General features: G+C 34.3%; 1 protein-coding gene across 3 annotated transcripts in view; it reads right to left on the minus strand.

Moving 5' to 3' along the window:
* Window positions 1–21,894, minus strand: part of HOOK1 (hook microtubule tethering protein 1) — a 68,946-nt gene that overhangs the window by 34,147 nt on the left and 12,905 nt on the right. For all 3 annotated transcript variants that reach the window (XM_061186507.1, XM_061186506.1, XM_061186508.1), the window contains 6 exons: window positions 15,651–15,723; window positions 12,857–12,907; window positions 11,401–11,533; window positions 3,384–3,451; window positions 2,462–2,524; window positions 1,435–1,518 (listed from right to left, as the gene is read on the minus strand). In XM_061186507.1, the coding sequence (XP_061042490.1) occupies window positions 1,435–1,518; window positions 2,462–2,524; window positions 3,384–3,451; window positions 11,401–11,533; window positions 12,857–12,907; window positions 15,651–15,723 (472 nt within the window). The remainder of the gene's footprint in view (window positions 1–1,434; window positions 1,519–2,461; window positions 2,525–3,383; window positions 3,452–11,400; window positions 11,534–12,856; window positions 12,908–15,650; window positions 15,724–21,894) is intronic.

A 21,894-nucleotide genomic window follows, 5' to 3' on the forward strand; every position in this document is an offset into this window, starting at 1 on the left:
CAGATCATCACATACTCTCCATCATGTGTTACAAACACTGAAATGTTTTAACACAGAATTTTGTGTTCTTTTTTGAATAAGAATTTCTCAGAAAACTGTACAGAGATCCTACATGAGACTGGTAATACCTGAATGATTCAATCCTCTATTCTTTATATGAGGTATTCTGGAGAGAGGATATAATCTTACTTGAAAATAAAACATCTCTGATGCTGTGTAAGTCTGTGCGTATATGTGATGATATATATGCGAGGTGAGTGTGGTTAGGAAAGAAAAAAGGAGAAAAGGTAGACGTTCTCATAATTTTGAGACACTAGCTTCATTCAAATATAAACACTGGCTTTGTTCAAACATAGAGGAGTGATGTTTAAAGATGACGTTAGAAGATCTGGATTCTAGTGCTGTCACTGCCCTACGGAGCTGAGTCACCCTGACCAAGTCACTTCTCGTTTCCTTATTTGCAGACCCCTGAACATTAGAAATATTACCCAGCCTTATCACTTTAGATATTTATCTCATCAAGCAAGGATAATGCTACCACAACCTTTGTTCCTTGTCCTCACACTTTTCAGAGAGTCAATTATTTATGTAGCTCATTATTTGAATGAAAAGTGCAATTTACATACAGCATAATATGATGGTACATTTAAATCTTTGTATAATTTTTCGAGACTTATTGCATAATTTTCACATTTGCATTTTCATATAACAATAATAAAAATACATGCAAACATATACACAGCCCTTATGCGCCAGGCCCTGCTTTAAGTGCTTTATGTATATTAATTCATTTAAATGTAATTTTCACTCTGGGAGATATATACTATTAACACATCATTTCTCAAAAGAGAAATATGAAGTATAGAGAAATTAAGCAATTTGCCTGAGCATATACAACCAGCTAGTAACATAACCAGGTTCTGAATACAGGCAGCCTGGTTTGACAATCTACTCCTTTAACTGTTAACTACTGTCTCTCATGCCAAGTTTATTTTGCTAACACGTATGTGCATATGAACCCAAGAATTATACATGTGTTCATATACACATACGTGTTAGCAAAACAAACTTGGATCTCAAATTTATTGGGGGTCAAGCCCTTCTAAATATTTCCATAAAGAATCCCACTTAATATTCATACCCTATAAAATAGATACTTTAGTTTCCCTTTTTTACAAAACAACAAACTAAGGCATCATCTAAGCAGTTGAAATTCTGCAATTAGAGTGACCCTCTCAGTGAAGTAGTTAAGCAAGCGATTTTCAACTCTAAAAGAAAAATTATAAAGTTCATGTTTGAATAGTCAAGCCTATAACAGACCCTTTCAATGGTCCCTCCATGAAATGAAACCCAACCTCCAAAACACTTTACTAATTAATTAATTAAAATAAGACTCTTGAAAATTTAAAGAGGAAATTATTCTCAGATCCATACCTGCATATCTAGTTCTTGGCATCTTTGCCTCAGTTCTTCTTTTTCTGCTAGTGCTTCCTGAAGTTCTTCCAGGGCCCTTTTAAGCTGAAATAGAAAATGTCCTAACTCTTAGTAAATCACATTTTGAAACAAATTGAAAAATATACTTTTATCAAAACACATATATACACTGATGTTGGAAATGCTTTTAAAATTTACCTATTAACAAATAAGTAGTAATATGTTGCTTTGTGTAAATAATATCAACAGAGTCTCATTAACATTTAAGGCCAAGGTCCCACAAAAATAAAATTTTATGTAAATCTTTGTGAAATATTTAAAACAGAGTATTAGAGGATGAACTGTTTATTTTTATCGCAGAAAAAAATTTAGAGCACAGCATGTTTACATTTAAATAAAATTTTTATAGAAAATTTTTTTTTAAAATTTGAAATACTTCTTGAGATGGCTGGTGACACTCACGAAAGTCAGATGTCCAAAAATATAACACGAAAAGTATTTGATGCCTTTACCTCTCCTCTTACCCTTCCCCTTATAACCCAGATTGGGTTATACAGAGGAAGAATGTGCCTTTTCCTCCATGTAAAACAACTGTGTAAAACAACCAGGGAAAGAAGTCTTGAGTACAGGACCTTTGAGTTAATTCCTCAATATTAGAGGAAAGCAACTGTGACAAAAATCATGTTTCCTTATTAGATAAATTAGAATTCAGCAGAATTTTTAAGTACTATTTAATTATGTAACTATACAGAATGGGCCACATATGTATTAACAAATGTCAGGAAAGTTTAATGCCACTCATCTCTTCAAACATGATCATTAAAAACTCTGGAGATGAACACTACTTGCATTCATGAAGGAATGCATAATAATAGTCAATTAAGATCTTATAGGAGAATAAACTACCTAAATTTCATGGAAGAAAATAATCTTGTATGTGGTCTCCTATGTAAGCCTTTAAGATAGTAATTGACAAAGGAACTCTATCACTGTTTGCAACATTTTCCTCACATACTAAAATACTCACCTGTTGCTCTAATTCTCCAACAGCATCATTTGTAGGAGAGCTCACTATTTCTTTACTCATCAACTAGAATTAAAATAGTAAAATTAAGTACAATAAAGTAAGATTTACACAGTAAAAAATATGTTTACTTGAAAGGACAGTAAAATGCTTTATGTTTAATTTTTCCTTGCCTTAATTTGATGATCCTCATATTATTCAAATAAAAAATGAATAGAGGTTTAAGCTAAATAACACAATGTTCAAGCATTACATTAGTGAGAACATAAGTAAAATGTGCTTGAAATATTTAGATATATTTAAAATACTAATGTACTGAAAAATTATAATCCAAGTTCTAAACGATGAATTACTAAGTAAAACTGAACACATCACATAATAAAAAAAATTATTCTTCCGTAACATGAATTGGCACTTTAAAAATAGAGCTTTAAATGAGTGATGTGGCAAAATTCCTAGTTTGAGAAGTCATTTTAAAAGTAGGAGTTACAATTATATGAAAAAAAAAAAATCCTGTAAAATAACTTTTCTGCATATGAAAGGCAGATTTATGCATAGTGATGTTTTGAATTCAAACCAGCAATGCAAACTCAGAGTATACACACTTCTAAAGTTCTAGATGCTGTCTCCCTCTAAGTCATGCCTCTTCCAAACTATGTTTTCCTCACTAACCCTTCACTCAACTTTCCCTCAGGCCTCCTCTTCACTTGACTTCATCTCAGCCTTTTGGTCTGATTTTAAGAATGAACATGCACCGAATGAATTCTGAATCTCTATGGTACAACACAACAGCCAAAGATAAGTAAACCTACTACAAAGGGCTCGTTTATACAGCAGTGAAATATACATCCATAAAATCTATGTGAACAGTTTTATATAATTGGGTTCAGGATTTTCATACATATGTGATCATGATATAACTTACCTCCTGAATAGCAGTCATGACCACATGTTGAACAGACTCTTCCAGTGTCATTATATTTTGAATATGTTCTATGATTTAAAAAAAAAAATGAGATCTGAAAAAACCCTACTCTTTACCCATAGAAATTTAGTCATTCAATTAACAACATAAAAATTCATTCACTACACACAATTCTTTATGCAAGTATATTATTTTACCACAAAAAATATGTCCATTGTAAACAAATAAGCGGAACTGAAAATATTCATAAAAATATCTATAAATGTTTTAAAGAAAATCTCTAATTTTCTTACAAGGAAGAAAAAGAGAAGAAATTGCAATTAATGTTAAAACAATTATGACAATTTCTTTCCTCTTGTTAAATATTCAGTATTATGAGATGAATTCACATGTACAGGTATACCACAGAGATAGTACCAGTTCAGTTCCAAACCACCCCAATAAAGCGATTATCACAATAAAGTGAGTCACATGAATTTTTTAGTTTCCCAGTACATATAAAAGTTATATTTACACAATACTGTAGTTTATCAAGTGGCAATAGCATTATGTCTAAAAAAAACAACATACAAACCTTAATTAAAAAGTACTTTATTGCTAACAAAATGCTAACCATCATCTGAGACTTTAGCACGTGGTAATCCTTTTTACTGGTGGAGGATCTTATCTTGATGTTGATGGCTGCTGACTGAATAGGGTGGTGGTGAAAGCTGGGGTGTCTGTGGCAATTTCTTAAAATAAGACAACAGTGAAGTCTGCCATGTCAAATTGACCTTTCCTTTCACAAACAATTTCTCTGTAGCATGCAGTGCTGTTTGATAGCATTTTACCCACAGTAGAACCTCTTTCAAAATTGGAGTCCATCCTCTCAAATTCTGCTGCTGCTTCATCAACTAAGTTTATGTAATTTCTAAATTCTTTATTGTCATTTCAACAGTCTTCACAGCATGCTCACCAGGAGTAGATTCCATCACAAGAAACCACTTTCTTTGCTCATCCATAAGAAGCGACTCGTCTGTTAACATTTTCTCATGAGATGGCAGCAATTCAGTCATACCTTTAAGCTCCACTTCTAATTCTAGTTCTCTTGCTATTTCTACCACATATCCAGTTACTTCCTCCACTGAAGTCTTGAACTGCTTAAAGTCATGTATGAGAGTTGGAATCAGTTTTTTCCAAACTCCTGTTAATGTTGATATTTTGACCTCTTCCCATCAATCACTTATGTTCTTTTTTTCCCCTCAAGGGAAACATTTCTTTATTTTTAAAAAGTTTTTATTTTACATTGGAATATAGTTGAGTTACAATGTTGTGTTCATTTCAGGTGTACAGCAAAGTGATTCAGTTATACATACACATATATATCCATTCTTTTTCATATTATTTTCTGATATAGGTTATTAGAGTACTGAGTAGAGTTCCCTGTGCTATAGAGTAGGTCTCTGTTGATTATCCATTTCATATATGGTAGTGGGCATATGTTAATCCCAACCTCCTAATTTATCCCTCCCCACCACCTTTCCCCTTTGGTAAACATAAGTTTGTTTCCTAAGTCTGTGAGTCTGTTTCTGTTCTGTAAATAAGTTCATTTGTATCATTTTTTAGATTCCACATATAAGTGATATCATATGGTATTTGTCTTTCTCTGTCTGATTTACTTCACTCAGTATGATAATCTCTAGGTCTATCCATGTTGCTGCAAATGGCATTCTTTCATTCTTTTCTATGGCTGAGTAATATTCCATTGTATATATGTACCACATCTTCTTTATCCATTCATTTGTCGATGGACATTTAGGTTGCTTCCATGTCTTGGCTATTGTAAATAGTGCTGCAATGAACACTGGGGTGCATGTACCTTTTTTTTTTTTAATTATTTGCTTTATTTATTTTTATTTGCTTTATTTATTTATTTATTTATTTATTTATTTATGGCTGTGTTAGGTCTTCGTTTCTGTGTGAGGGCTTTCTCTAGTTGCAGCAAGTGGGGGCCACTCTTCATTGCGGTGCGCAGGCCTCTCACTATCACGGCCTCTCTTGTTGCAGAGCACAGGCTCCAGACGCGCAGGCTCAGCAATTGTGGCTCACAGGCCTAGTCGCTCCGCGGCATGTGGGATCTTCCCAGACCAGGGCTCAAACCCTTGTCCCCTGCATTGGCAGGCAGATTCTCAACCACTGCGCCACCAGGGAAGCCCCTGCATGTACCTTTTCAAATTATGGTTTTCTCTGGATATATGCCCAGGATTGGGATTGCTGGATCAAATCTATTTTTAGTTTTTAAAGGAACCTCCATACTGTTCTCCATGGTGGCTGTACCAATTTACGTTCCCACCAACAGTGTAGGATGACACAAACAGATGGAAAGATATACCATGTTCTCAGATTGGAAGAATCAATATTGTCAAAATGACTACACTACACAAGGTAATTTACAGATTCAATGCAATCCCTATCAAAATACCAAAGGCATTTTTTGCAAATCTAGAACAAAAAATCTTAAAATTTGTATGGAAACGCAAAGACCCCGAATAGCCAAAGCAATCTTGAGAAAGAAGAACAGAGCTGGAGGACTCAGGATCCCTGACTTCAGACTATACTACAAAGCTACAGTAATCAAAATAGTTTGGTATTGGCACAAAAACAGAAATATAGATCAATGGAACAAGACAGAAAGCCCAGAGATAAACCCACACACCTATGGTATATTAATCTATGACAAAGGAGACAAGAATATACAATGAAGAAGACAGTCTCTTCAATAAGTGGTGCTGGGAAAACTAGACAGCCACATGTCAAAGAATGAAATTAGAACATTCTCTAACATCATACACAAAAATAAACTCAAAATGGATTAAAGACCTAAATGTAAGACTGGATACTATAAAAACTCTCAGAGGAAAACACAGGCAGGACAATCTTTGACATAAATCACAGCAAGATCTTTTTTGATCCACCTCCTAGAGTAATGAAAATAAAATCAAAAATAAACAAATGGGACCTAATTAAACTTAAAAGGTTTTATGCATCAAAGGAAACCATAAACAAAATGAAAAGACAATATTTTCTCCCACAGAATGGGAGAAAATATTCCCAAACAATGCAACTGACAAGGGATTAATCTCCAAAATATACATACAGCTCATGCATCTCAATATCAAAAAAAAACCCCAAACAAGCCAATCAAAAAATGGGCAAAAAATCTAAATAGACATTTCTCCAAAAAAGACATACAGATGGGGCTTCCCTGGTGGCCCAATGGTTGAGAATCTGCCTGCCAATGCAGGGGACACGGGTTCGAGCCCTGGTCTGGGAAGATCCCACGTGCCGCGGAGCAGCTGGGCCCGTGAGCCACAGTTACTGAGCCTGCGCGTCTGGAGCCTGTGCTCCGCAACGAGAGGCCGCGATAGTGAGAGGCCCGCGCACCGCGATGAAGAGTGGCCCCTGCTTGCCAAAACTAGAGAAAGCCCTCGCACAGAAACGAAGACCCAACACAGTCATAAATAAATAAATAAATACTTAAAAAAAAAAAAAAAGACATACAGATGGCCAAAAAGCACACGAAAAGATGCTCAACATCACTAATTATTAGAGAAATGCAAATCAAAACCACAATGAGTATCACCTCACACTAGTCAGAATGGCCATCATCAAAATGTCTACAAACAATAAATGCTGGAGAGGGTGTGGAGAAAAGGGAACCCTCTTATCACCTATGTTCTTAATGGCATCTACAATAGTAAATCTTTTCCAGAAAGTTTTCAATGTACTTTGAAAACCAGATCCATCAGAGGAATCACTATTTATGGCAGTTATAGCCTTACAAAATGTATTTCTTAAATAGCAAGACTTAAAAGTCAAAATTACTTCTTGATCCATGGGTTGCAGAATAGATGTTTTGTTAGCAGGTATGAAAACAACATTCATTTTGTTGAACATCTCCATCAAAGCTCTTGAGTGATCAGGTGCTTTGCCAATGAGCAGTAATGTTTGAAAGGAATGGTTTTTTTTTGTGAGAAGTAGGTCTCCACAGTGGGCTTAAAATAGTCAGTAAACCATGTTGTAAACAGATGTGCTGTCACCCAGCCTTTGTTGTTCCATTTTTAACACAGGCAGATTAGATTTAGCATAGTTCTTAAGGTCCTAGGATTTCCAGAATGATAAATGAGCATGGGCTTCAACTCCGTCACCATCTACGTTAGCAAAAGAGTCAGCCTGTCCTTCAAAGCCAGGCATTGACTTTTCCTACCTACCTATGAAAGTCCTAGATGGCATCTTCTTCCAATAAAAGGCTGTTTTGTCTACACTGAAAATATGTTGTTTAATATAGTGGCCTTCATTAATTATCTTAGCTACATCTTCTAGATAACTTGCTGTAGCTTCTACATCAGTACCTGCTGCTTCACCTTGTACTTTTATGTTCTGGAGATGGCTTTCCTGAAACCTCATGAACCAACCTCTGCCAGCTTCAAACTTTTCTTCTGCAGCTTCCTCACCTCTCTCAGCCTTCACAAGATTGAAGTCAGAGCCTTGCTCTAGATTAGGCTTTGGCTGAAGGGAATGTTGTGGCTGGTTTGATCTTCTATCCAGACCACTAAAACTTTCTCCATATAAACAGTAAGACTGTTTCGCTTTCATATCATTGGTGTGTTCACTGAAGCAGCACTTTTAATCTCCTCCAAGAACTTTTTCTTCATACTCACAATTTGGTTGTTTGGTGGAAGAGGCCTAGATTTTGGCCTATCTTGTCTTTCGGCATACCTTCCTCACTTAAGCTTAATCATTTCTAGCTTTTGATTTAAAGTAAGAAACGTGGGACCCTTCCTTTCACTTGAACACGTAGAGGCCACTGCAGGGTTATTAACTGGCCTAATTTCAATATTGTTGTGTATCAGGGAGTAGGGAGGCCTGAGGAAGGGAGAGAGATGGGGGAATGGCTGGTTGGTAGAGCGGTCAGAACACATACAACATTTGTAACATTTACTGATTAAGTTTACCATGTTACTATGGGTGCAGTTCATGGTGCCTCAAAACAATTACAATAGGGCTTCCTTGGTGGCGCAGTGGTCGAGAATCTGCCTGCCAGTGCAGGGGACACGGGTTCAAGCCCTGGTCCGGGAAGATCCCACATGCCGCGGAGCAACTGGGCCCGTGAGCCACAACTACTGAGCCTGCGCATCTGGAGCCTGTGCTCCGCAACAAGAGAGGCCGCGACAGTGAGAGGCCCGCGCATCGTGATGAAGAGTGGCCCCCGCTCGCCGCAACTAGCGAAAGCCCTCACACAGAAACGAAGACCCAACACAGCCAAAAATAAATAAATTAATTAATTAATTTTTTAAAAAACCAAACAATTACAATAGTAACACCAAAAAGCACTGATCACAGATCACCATAACAAATATAATAATAATGAAAAAGTTTGAAATATTGTGAGAATTACAAAAATGTGACACAGAGACATGAAGTGAGCAAATGCTGTTGGAAAAGTGGTGCTAATAGATTTGTTGGACATAGGGTTGCCACAAACCTTCAATTTGTGAAAAACACAATAAAGCAGAGCTCAATAATACAAGGTATGCCTGTATTCAGTGAACTCTTAAGATCTAAGCTCAGAAAGTTTCATTTATCACATAATTAGTTCATTTCAGGAAGGTTTTCAAGAGACTTACACCGCTTCCTACAAACACCTGCTCGACATTCACCAAGTCTCACCTTAAGGAGATCCTTATACCTTAACACACACACGCACACACACACACACACACACACATGTGTGGGAGCGCAATAAGTTGATTCTGTCACAATTAGAAGTGATGAATCATGAGAAAGAGTTTTTCCTGTATTTGCAGGTTTAGATTGACAGCAACTGTATGTTCTCCACCTAAAACAATTTTCCAAAAATTTTAAGGATTTATTATTTTCTAATACTTTTATTGTTTTAATGATACTTCTGGAAGACTTCTAAAAGTTCTCTAAATCTTTCTTTTATTTGTGAAGCCAAGTACTGGAAAAAATTTCTGATAGATTCTGGTATGCACCCGACCACTAAATTCTACGGGGGGGTGTGTGTGTGTCGGAGGGAGAAGAATTAACTAGATGAGGCACAAGCAATGGAATGATTTCTTTTAACCGGATTTGTTGGATAATGGAGTGTTTCAAGTCTACTGAAACCTTCATAAAATTTTTCTCTTTCCACACCAAGATAAACAGGGTACTGTTAACCAAATTAGTTAATTCTTTCCAGATTAAGACTGCTGCAATACCTTTGAATCATTTTGAAAAATCAATTCTCACTGAAAAGTATAAATATGTGGAAGGTGGTTTATATTATGGATGTGTTTTGGTTTTACATTTTAATTAAATTACTACAAGTTTTTTTTCCATTTATCTGCTCACTCCTAAAAATTGAGACCCCAGACACATACCTCCAAAAATAAATCCAATTAGATAATCCTGACTTTCTAAATAATGAAAATTAAACTATTTCTTTATATTTATTACTTGCTAAACTTTTATTTATGTACCCAGGAATTGAGCCTCCTTTTAAAAATCTGAGGTCAAAATTGCTAAGTAATGCTTAGAACTAAATAATGAAAATACTACATATTATATCAATATTTATAGGAGGCAACAAAACTTAAGGGAAAATTATAGCTTAAAACATCAATTATAGCTTAGAATAGAAAGAACTGATTAATTCACAATAGAAGCAATGAGATAACAGAATAGATATTAAATAGTACAAACAAAATGAATCAAAGCCCAAAGTTGGTTCTCTGAAAAAGACTATTAAAACCAACAAACATGCTAAAGTTAAGTAAAAAGATGTTATAAATAACCAGTAATTGAAATAGAAACAAAGCATTAAATAGAAAAATAAAAAGGATCACGATAACAGAAAACTGCTAATTTATAAAAGAATTACTATTTGTCAATTTGTAGTTAAAAATTTATAGAAGTTTTAACTTTCCACAAGAAAACGTTTACTTTCATTAAAAAAAAAACAAAACAACAGAAACACCCTAATATAGAGACCTCTGACATTATCTATGAGAAATAAAAGCCTATGGAGAAGTACTGACTTGCCCTAGAAAAAAAACAGCCAGTTAATAATAGAGATGGACTAATACGAAAGTTTTCTGATACCCAAACCCTTTTTTATGATTCTACAGCTGATTTCATATATTTCATTTTTCTCCTTCCTGAATTGATTCTTACTGAATTTATCTTGTCTCATATGTTTTCTTCATTAGTTAGATAACACTGAATGTGTTTTCTAAGGTTCCGACTTAAAATGTTTTACAAACTTCAGCACCCAACATTCTTTTATAAAGGTGATGTCCTACGGCCAATTTTGGATGAGCATGCAAAAAACATCAGCATCAAAAATGTCATCACCCAGACTGATGCAAGCCCCTGAAGGAAGTAGACCCTGGTCTGTTCTGTTCACATTTTATTCATTACATTCAACCAAAAATGTTCTTTTTGTACTCAGCAGGATATGGATCACTGTGTTCATATATACCAGTATAGCACACCAATTCCATTTATATCATCAGACTGCTTATCTTTATCTGGAGGATACTTTGGAAGCTTTCTTCTGAAAAGAGCAGAATATCATCTGAAGAAGCCTGGATTATAATTTAGTAGCTGCACAATCATTTATGAAAATCTGAATCAACCTAAGGTTCTGTCTCTCACATGTTAAAGAGATAATGTATCAAATAAATAAGTATAATTTTTATTGAGTATCCACTAAGTCCTAAGCATTGATTAAATTAACCTAATTAAAGTACATTTTATTTAGCCACTGAATACGAATCTCAGAATCCAGGTACAGTTAGGATACTGAAGATTTGTAGCTTTTTAATGGTAGAGCTATGCTTGAATTCAGATCTTCTGGCTTACATTTCAGTGTGCTTTCCACCAACCTACAACAGTACATTTTTATGCGATTTCCTATAGCAATGTAGGTTGTCTCTAGAAAGTAGATATCCTCAAATGATTGAAATTCACTTACCTTGCTTCTTTTCACAGTTGACAGCACAACCTAAAATAAGCTGGAGCAACCTCCCAAGCTCCACAGAATCTGAACATTCAGTTATTTGGTTTAAATCAGGGATAAGTTCTTCAGAAATCTGTTGTCCCAAAAACTGCAGTGTTGAAAATAAATTAGATCACTCATTTATGTAGGCTACAGAGAATTGACTACATTGAATTATTACAAGGAAAATAGGTTCATGAAATGACTCAGATAAATTAACAAATGATAAACCCGCAATTATTGACTAAAACCAGTTAGTAAAGTTCAAGCAACCTCCCAAAATTTTGAGAACCAACCAAAAGCAACTAAAATGGTTTTATAACAAATATCCTTTACCCCACTGTCAGAGAGAGGAATTGTTTAAGAAGCCCCTGGCCTGATCTATTATGATAAAACTTATGCCTTTCCATAAAAAAATAAACAGACTTAAGTCAAAGAAAATTCATAATATTTTGATACATGTTCAATGAACAGAGAACCACAAAATAAACCAGATGAACAACAAATCTAATGGATTAATCTTTCCTGGCCCTATCTTTTTTTTTTAAGATTGTTTTTTTCTTTTTTCTTTGGCTGTGCCATGCAGCTTGCAGGATCTTAATTCCCTGACCAGAGACTGAACCCAGGCTCTGGGAGAGAAAGTGCCAAGTCCTAACCACTGGACTGCCAGGGAATTCCCAAGATTGTTTTTTTCAAGATACTAAAAAGTATTCTTGCCATTAAAAAAAAACCAAAAAACTTCAAAATGAGTTTTAGGCATTAATGAATTGGAAAATTTTAGTTCTAAAATTATTTGGAAGAAACTACAAGTTCAATTGTATGAAAACTTTAGAAAGTAAAAACAAAATTCTTTAATGGCAAAACCAAACCAAAAGCTTTCACACATTAAGCAATAAACTTTCTTATATCAAATAATCCTGCTAGAGAACTTCTTAAGATGCTGAATAAGAAAAACAAATCACTTGAATAATGCATTATCTAATGTGACTTTAATACTACTTTTATTTTGCATTTTTTCCCAATTCACTTGCACAAGCATAATTTCATAGTATGTCTTTGCTGTTATTTACACTGGAAAGAAATATCAAAACAATGCTTTAAATAGAAAAGTACTTTAATTTAGTTATAAGGTCTACTTTATAGCACTGCATAAAATCAAATTATATAAAGATGAAAGTAATTTTATTTGAGAAAAAAATCAATTTAAAGAGTATCAATATAGAAACATTATTTTACAAATCAATATATTACTTTTTAGCCCCTTTATGTTAACAAAATTTGAGTGTTCTAAAAATGGAAAAATCATAATATATTTCAATTATGAATTATATACCAGTAAAATGTTACAAACAAAAAGCCAAGTCATTTTTCAGTGTCAATATAATTATCACAGAGTATTTTATATTTAAACAAAGTCAGATGATTTTCATACCTCATTGTAATAACCCATAATTCCTTGAAGTACCTTCTTTAAATTACTAGCCTAATGGAGGAAAAATAAGAAATTATTTAATATTAACAATGAAAGAAAATATATATCAAGGTGAAATACAATAAAAACTTCCTGATAAAAATGACAACAAAAATATATATTAGAGTTCTATAAATACAAATACATGATTTTTAAACATCAAAGCTTTATTCAAAGTTTGATTAAAGAAAAAATGTCTTCTTCCTTAGATAGTTGAACCAGAGTGACTGCATTTAAAGTAAGCCACAACGAACTCAAGTACCAACTTAAAAGATTTAGCTATGAGCATGTCCACCTTCAGTCATGAGTGAGTAACTGGATCTAGACTTACTCTCCACCACAAACAACTAGAAAACAGGACAAAATACAAGGAATATTGTTTTCAAGCTTTAGCCAAAAGACAATATAGAACTCTAATTTCTAAGAGAAGGAAAACAAAAAAGATGAGCCCTACACTAGTCTAAGATTTCTCTCTAGAAGCAATTTTCATACCATGGCACAGGGAGGTGGAAACAAAACAAAGCCTGATGTTCTCCTGGAGTTGAGAAGATAGACATCAGAAGTTCAGGAAGGTCGAGGTAGTTGGGATTTGCAGGGCAGATAAATGAAGAGGTGAGAGCTTTGGAAAGAAATCTCCATAGTAGTCCCTTTGACTCTTTGGCTGAATACTAATTTGCATGTGCATGGGTGAAACTCAATGAGATTAAACAAAAATAATTTCTGAGGAAACAACAATCTAGGGAACTATAAACTGAACAATTCCTTGAAGATTGCACAGGGCCAGAAACTGCTGAAATTCCCACCAGTCAGAGTGAAGAGATCATGACTATGCTAATACAGACAAGCGTTCACTAAAAACTCCAAAAAGGTCACAGCTTAGTAGTGAGTCTAACCTAGCCCTAGAAGAGAAAATAACTCTAGATCTGCCTTCCATCCCCCCAAACCTTGAAAAGATCAAACTGATTCACAAGTATCTTAATTGCCTGTAAGAACAAAGTCCAACACTCTTTAAAGGAATACAAAAAACCCAGCACTCAATAATAAAATTCACACTGTCTAGCGTCCAATAAAAAATTACTACACATGTGAAGAAGCAGGAGTATGTGAACTACAATTAGGAGAAAACTCAGTCAATAGAAACAAGCCTAAAAATGAGAGATGAAAGAATTAGAAGATAAAAAAGATAAAACTGTTAGTTTAAAAATGTTCAAGGATTTAAATAACAGGAATATATGAAAATAAATAATATTTTTTTTAAAAAAGAACAAAATAAAGAGATTGTCAGTGGATAAAAAAGCAAGACCTAACTATTAGGTTTCTACATCACTTTCAATATAAACACACAGAGAGACTAAAGAAGAGAAAAAGATATAATAGGCAAAAATAATCTTAAAAAAACGGGAGTGGTACATCAGTATCAGACAAAGTAGACTTCCAAAAAAGAAATATTACCAGGGATAAAAATAAGTCATTTTATAATGATAAGTAGATTCATTCAACAAGAAGACATAAAAAATTAATGTATATAAACCAAATAACACAGATTCAAATTACATGATTAAAAAATTAGAATTGAAAGGAGAAATTGACAAATCCACAATCATCATTAGAGATCTGAGGACTCCTTCCACCTTAATTGATAGAATAATCAGACAGAAAATCAATAAAGATATAAAAGAAGTAAACAGTACTATCAACAGAGCTGTAATAATCCGTATTTGTAGGACTGCACAATACATGTTGTTTTCAAGTGCACATGGAATATTCACCAAGACAGACCATATATTAGGTAATAAAATAAGTCTTAGTAAATGTAAAAGAATTCAGAGTATGTTCTCAAAACAAAATGGAATTAAATAAGAAATTAATAAATAAAAGAAAGATATGTAGAAAATCCTCAAATATTTAGAATTTGAAATACCTACTTCTAATCTACCCAGGGGTCAAAAGAAAAATCACAAGGGAAATTACCAAATATTTTGAACTAAATGAAAATAAGAACACAGTATGTTAAAATGCGTGGGATGTGGCTAAGGCAATGCTTACTACTAGCGAAAAGTGCTTAAAGCTGATGACTTAAGCTTTCACCTTAAGAAGCAAGAAAAAGAGCAGATGTAAAGAAGAAAGGAAATAACAAAGAAGAGAAAGGAAATCAATAAAACAGAAAACAAAAGCTAGTTCTTTTCAAAAAAAATTTTTTTTTAATTGAAAAACATCAAGCCAGATTTATCAAGGAAGAAAATATAAAAGACATAAATTACCAATATTAGAGAAGAAAGAACAGAAACAATTCAAACCTCCATCAACAGGTGAATGGCTAAGCAAATTGTGGTAAATCAGTGTAATGAAATACTACTCAGCAAAAAAAAAGAAATAACTACTAATACAGGCAACATGGATGAGTCTCAAAAATAATACATGAGTAAAAGAATACCAAATAGTTCATAATATCTGATTCCATTTATACAGAACTCCAGAAATTAAACCTATACTGACTGAAAGCACACCTGTGGCCACCCAGGGCCAAGTCAAGAGTGAGGATTAACTGGAAAGGGGCATACGTGCATGTTTTTGCTTAATGGAAACGTTCTATATCTAATTATGATGGTATAAGAACATACACAAGTGTCAAAATTCAAACTATACACAATAAAATGTACCCTTCAGTTAATTTAAAAAATAAGATTTAGTTGAGATTAGTACTAATTTCAGACCACTGTTTGGATCAAGTACTTCTAGCATTCATTCTACATACCTTTATTCGCCAGTTGTCACCGATATCCTCTTTAATTCGGCTTAACCAAGATTCATTGAACCAAGCTACATCACTACAACAAGAATACAAATGCTGAACATTAAAATGTTTTTATTACATGAAAAATACCAAATTTAATCAACAGATTCAAAGTTATTTTCCATCTTAAAGCCTGTCTTTAATAAGAATAGTAAATATTATTTAAAATGAACCCACTGAACTTTTTGTTATTCCTAAGGGTTTCTTTTGGAATGTCTCATAGTAAATTAATTAAGTCATTAACATCTTCAATTTAACAAACATTTACTAGATATCTCATACTAGGCACCCTGGTAGGTAGATGTAAAAGTCCCAATCCTAAAGGGAAAAAAAAGGAAAACATTTTAACGTGTCTACTATGTATCAAGCACTGTGCTTGACGTTTTTTCATATTACTTCATTTAAATATCATAGTAACTTGGCAAAGCATCCATTATCCCCAATCTTACTCCTCAGTGAACTGAGAATAAGACAATAATTTGCCCCAAGTGACACCAGTACATGGCAAAGTTTAGTATTAAGTCCGATACTGACATAGATGGCCAAGACAAAGAATTGCTATATCAAATTTTTATGTATTTAATAAGGCCTTGAAGAATAACACCTGATTATAAATTACAATAATAGATAATATTCTAAACAAATACTTGGATGCTTGCTCTGAGTAAGATTAAAATGAAGATGAATAATTTATTATCCTGACTCTTAGAGAAATAGCTATTAAAGGGAGAAAGTAAAGAGCACAAATAACTACACTCAAAGGAGAATGTGATAAATGCTTTAAGGAGTAAACGAACACCAAGAAATCACAGAATATTAGTGCTAGAAGAGGTCTTAGAGGTCTTACCTAAATTTTTACTTTACAGATAAGCCAACTAAAGTGAGGGAAGAAATTAAAGAGGTTATTTCCAAGGCGGTATCCTGAATTTAAAGATGCAAAGCTGAAAACAGTGCCTAGCTTTTCAGAAATCATTCTGCCTCAGATGTGCTAAACAGAAGATGTCACTTCTGACTACAGTAACCAGAAATGGCTTCACCATTTTCAATTCATTCTTTGGAATGTGTAACCATTTTCTTTTGAGCAAATTAATGTTAATTATTTTCGACTTTTCTCAGATGCTAAGGCTATAATTACCAAAATAACTTGGCTAAGTGTATAAATGGTATATTTCTAACCAGGTATTTACATGAAAAGACTGAATTTATTTAGTTAATGAGTCAAAACTCTCAAAGTAAATTTACTTTCTTTTGACATCAGTTTAAGTTGAAGAGGTATGCCAGTTGCAATGGTTAATTTTATGTGTCAATTTGGCAGGGCCCCAGTACCCATATATTTGGTCAAACATGCTTGGATATTGTAGTAAAGATGTATTTTAGATGAGATTAACATGTAAATCAGTAGACTCTGAGTAAAGCTAATTACCCTCCATAATGTGGGTGGGCCTCGTCCAATCAGCTGAAGGCCTTAAGAAAATGACTGACCTCCCCTGAGAAAGAGTAAATTCTGCCAGTAGACTGCCTGTCGACTCTAGCTGCAACATCAACTCCTCCCTAGATCTCCAGCTTGCTGGTCTACCTACTCTGTGGGTTTTGGAGTTGCCAGCCTGCACAATCACATGAGCCAATTCTTAAATTTCTCTCTCATCCCGTGTGTGTGTGTGTGTGTGTGTATACATATACACATGTGTATATATACATATCTTATTGGTTCTATTTCTTTGGAGAACCCTGACTACCTACTACACTTGTCTTCTGACCCTAAAAAAATCTTCATATATGATTCTATAATTCTATAATTCCATTGTAATTACCTTTAGAAAATGGATCTAGAGATAACCTCTTCTAGTGTTTCCTCCTTTTGTCTTGCATTCCTACTTGTCTTCCTTCCCATCTCAAATCAGCTTTAGCCCTATGTCTTAGAGTGTGCTCAGGCTGCTACAGCAAAATACCACACACTAGATGGCTTAAACAACAGAAATTTATTCCTCACAGTTCTGGAGGCTGGAAGTCCAAAATCAAGATGCTAGCAAGGTAGGTTTCATTCTGAGATCTCTAGTTGCTACCATCTTGCTGTGTGCTCACATGACCTCTTTTTTGTATGTTTATAGACAGAGAGTGAGATCTCTGAATTCTCTTCTTATAAGGAGTTCAATCCTACTGGATCATGTCTCCCCACTTTTATGACCTCATTTAACTTTAATTACTTCTGTATAGACCCCATCTCCAATATAGTTAAACTGGGGGTTTGAGCTTCAACATACGAATTTTAAAGGCACACATTCAGTCCATAATACCCTAACTGAGAAATACTTTCTAACTTCTCCATAGAAATCTAACTCTTGTTCTCTTATAAACAAATCCATCCTTCTCAAACAATTATAATTGCAGCCAATCTTTCCCACTATTAAACTTTATATCCAATCTCAGAACATTCAGGACATATCCTTCTTTTACATTTTTGCACTGCCACATCTACATGCTTTAACTAGACTCTTGGCCCCAACAATTAGCTCCTTTTTTCTAGTGTTTCCCAGAACTTCAATGAAACTTAAGAGACACCAAATAAGAAGGGAACACAAGACTAAGGAAGTGAAATGTGGTCCAACTGTTTTCTAATAAAACTAAGTAAGAAACACGACAGGATTATTTTTTAACTCCACCCATGGTATCTGTCTTCACAATTCTACCAACTAAATATAGGTAGTAATTAACACCTACTGGTTACCAGACACAACATAGCTGTGTTGCTTCAGTGGACACCCTGACACCATTCTTCGTAAATAATTAAAAGGCCTTGTGCGCTTAACACATCAAATTGTGATCTGTACTTTGGACATGCACATCTGGCTTCTCATTTATTAAGACTCCAAAGTAAAAATCTATCAGGAGGGGTTCAAGATACTACGCTGAAATGATTACAGTTGACTGAGGGCACTGGCTTGAGTCAGGCCAAAGTGATAAAAATCTGGGCTTTGCTATTTTACTCATTATTTGACTTACTGAAGTCATTTCACCTTTATAAACCTCTGTTTCCTCACCTATAAACTGAGGATAAAAATAATGCCTACCTCACAAAACAGTAATAAAAATTAAATGAAATACCATATGTATAGGGTATAGAACAATGTCTTACATTTAGTAAATACTCATATGTTGGCTTTCATGATTTATTATTTTAAATGCTCAAATATCTGCTGAATGAATGAATGAACAAGTAAGTGCATGATACTTGAGGTCTCTGGATAGTCTACATTCTGCCTCATTCTTCTCCCTCTCGTAAAAACGTCCAGTCAAAGACAATAGAAAAAAACAGAGAAATTATCTGGTGCTTAAAGTGACAAAGCTAAAAAGTAGCATGCACTATTTATAGCTGTTATGGGTTGAATTATGTCCCCAAAAAAGATATGTTCAAGGCCTAACCCCCGCTACCTGTGAATGTAACCTTATTTGGAAATAGGGTCTTTGCAGATGTAATCAAGTTAAGATGAGGTCACACTAAATTAGGGTGGGCCCTAATCCATTATGACTGGTGTCCTTCTAAGAAGAGGAGAAGAGACACAGAGGGAAGACAGCCGTGTGAAGACGGAAACAAAGATTGGAGTTATGATGCCTCAAACTAAGGGATGCCTGGGGCTACCAGGTACTAGAAGCAGCAAGGCAGGACCCTGACCTAGAGGTTTTGAAGGGAGCATGGTCCAGCCAGTACCTTGATATAGGACTTCTAACCTCCTGAACTCTTAAAGAACAAATTTTTGTTGTTTTAAGCCACCTAATCAGTGGCACTTTGTTATGGAAACCATGGGAAATGAATACAGTTGTAGTTATAATTTTTCCCCCATGTGTCTTTAAAATAACAACAGTTTCTGCATTTAAAAAAAGAGATACATATTATGTATTAAGACTTAAGATAACAATTAAAGAACTGTAGAATCCTAGCAACAATTCCATGGCTCACCATGTCTAAGTCATATACTTTGGGAATTGATTTTTAAGATTTTATTATTTAGAAGCATACCTGCCTCAGGTAACTAATGAAAGAATTATTCATCAGATTTTGCTACTTCCTTAAAAAGCAAACTTTTCCTTCTCATTTTCAGTAACAACTTTGATGTGAGTCACAACAGCCATCAATGCAATACATAATAAATTGGAACATATATAAAGTGTTTTGAAGTGTTCAAAGAAATAAGGTAAAATTTGCTTTTTTTAGCAGGAATATTATACACTGACCCAACTAGGGGAAAATGTATGCTATAAGTTTCACTGTCTGGATCCAGACTTCTGAAAAGCTTACAGAAGAGGAAGGGGGTTCAAAAAGAAAAATAAATTTAAATTGGCTCTTATACAATAAGGAGGTGTAGACATCTAAGTACATGCAAAAACAGACCAATGAAACAAAAAAGAGGTTTAGGCCCAATTTTAGGTCACTGTCATTTGTTTTATGAAGAATGAGAGCTTTCTGATTGGTTGGCGATTTTATTATTCCTGCAGAAAAGCTATGAGAAGACAGTAAGAGACAAAAGAGAGAATAAAAAAAGAAAAATCAGAGAGACAGAGGATCCCCAGTAACAACAGAATCCAACACATTATGTAAGAATGAGCTGGTGATAAAGGATACAGCTTAACTAAAATTGACCTGACCCTACTCTAAACATCAGGTACAGTGCTAGCATACAGGAGGTCAGAGAGCCATATGTATCACCATATAATAGTAAAAACAGCTCTCATCTACTGTGTTGTGGTGTAAAGCTATTAAAGACACTTCAATACATATAAATGACATCTTTGGATGGCACTGCTGAAGTGAGTGAATGCTCACCGGCCTTACACCTATACCAAAACAACGTAGCTGCGTCTACACCAACAGCCACAAGAATGAGAAAAGGCCAGGTCGTACATTCTAACAACAAAAAACAATGATGAAAAAACAAAACAAAACAAAACAAAACAAAACAAAAAAAAACAATGATGACTTTCCCCAATCATCAAGAAAGGACCATATTCAGAATTCTTAGTTCTGACCAATTAAATCACTTTGAAACCAATTAGGGTATAAATAAATAATTAAGAAACATTTTTAAGAAAGCAGGGGAGTAAGGCATATTTTAGAATGACTGCCAAAAAAAATGTTAACATGCTAAATTTATCTTTTAAAGTGTTAATCTTGAGTTAACCATAAAATCTGTCTATTCAAATTAGATCATTTTGAAGATTCCAAGTAACTAAGATTATGATATTGTTTGAAGTTGTTTTTCTAAGAGTGGTAAAGAATTTTTTCTAATCCATCTACAGTGTTTTTCAATGTCAATCATAAAAAACCTTTACAAAATGATGGCAATAATTAAATAAATAATTTCTGATATATAAAACCATGTAGCAGAAATAGGAGTCTGGTCTCATTGAAGATATATTACCATGAAAGTAAGCTAATACAAAATCAGTATGACTATTAATTAATAAATTATGACCACAGGGCTTCCCAGGTGGCACAGTGGTTAAGAATCCACCTGCCAATGCAGGGGACACGGGTTCAAGCCCTGGCCGGGGAAGATCCCACATGCCGCGGAGCAACTAAGCCCGTGCGCCACAACTACTGAGTTCATGTGCCACAACTACTGAAGCCCGCATGCCTAGAGCCCGTGCTCTGCAACAAGAGAAGCCACAACAATGAGAAGCCCGCGCACCGCAACGAAGAGTAGTCCCTGCTTGCCGCAACTAGAGAAAGCCCGTGCACAGCAACGAAGACCCAACACAGCCAAAAAAAATTAATTAATTAAAAAAAAATTATGACTACAGAATTGGCCCTGTTTGTCCTATTAAGAGTACAACTCATATTGTAGATATTACAACCCTAATCCTTATACAATGTTTGGCAAAAATTACAAAATAATGGATTTAGGAACTTTTGATATTGTATAATTATATAAAAGGAGCCCAACCCAAACAGAATCACTTTACTGGTTAAGGTACCCAGCATTTGTGACTTAAAATGTCATTTACACAACATTTCATTATTGGTGGATTCATACAATTATGATTATTAATTCAATATAGATTTTAAATTTAATATTTTTTCCAAATCCAGTATTTCATGCTTCAATTATCTCAAAAATAATAATCTCCATGTATTGATATCTTAAGATGACAACAGTATAACTGAAGGAAACATTACAGTATAAGAAATTATATCATTCATTTAACCTGT

Source organism: Eubalaena glacialis, chromosome 3, assembly GCF_028564815.1.
Source record: "Eubalaena glacialis isolate mEubGla1 chromosome 3, mEubGla1.1.hap2.+ XY, whole genome shotgun sequence".
Lineage (NCBI taxonomy): Eukaryota > Metazoa > Chordata > Mammalia > Artiodactyla > Balaenidae > Eubalaena > Eubalaena glacialis.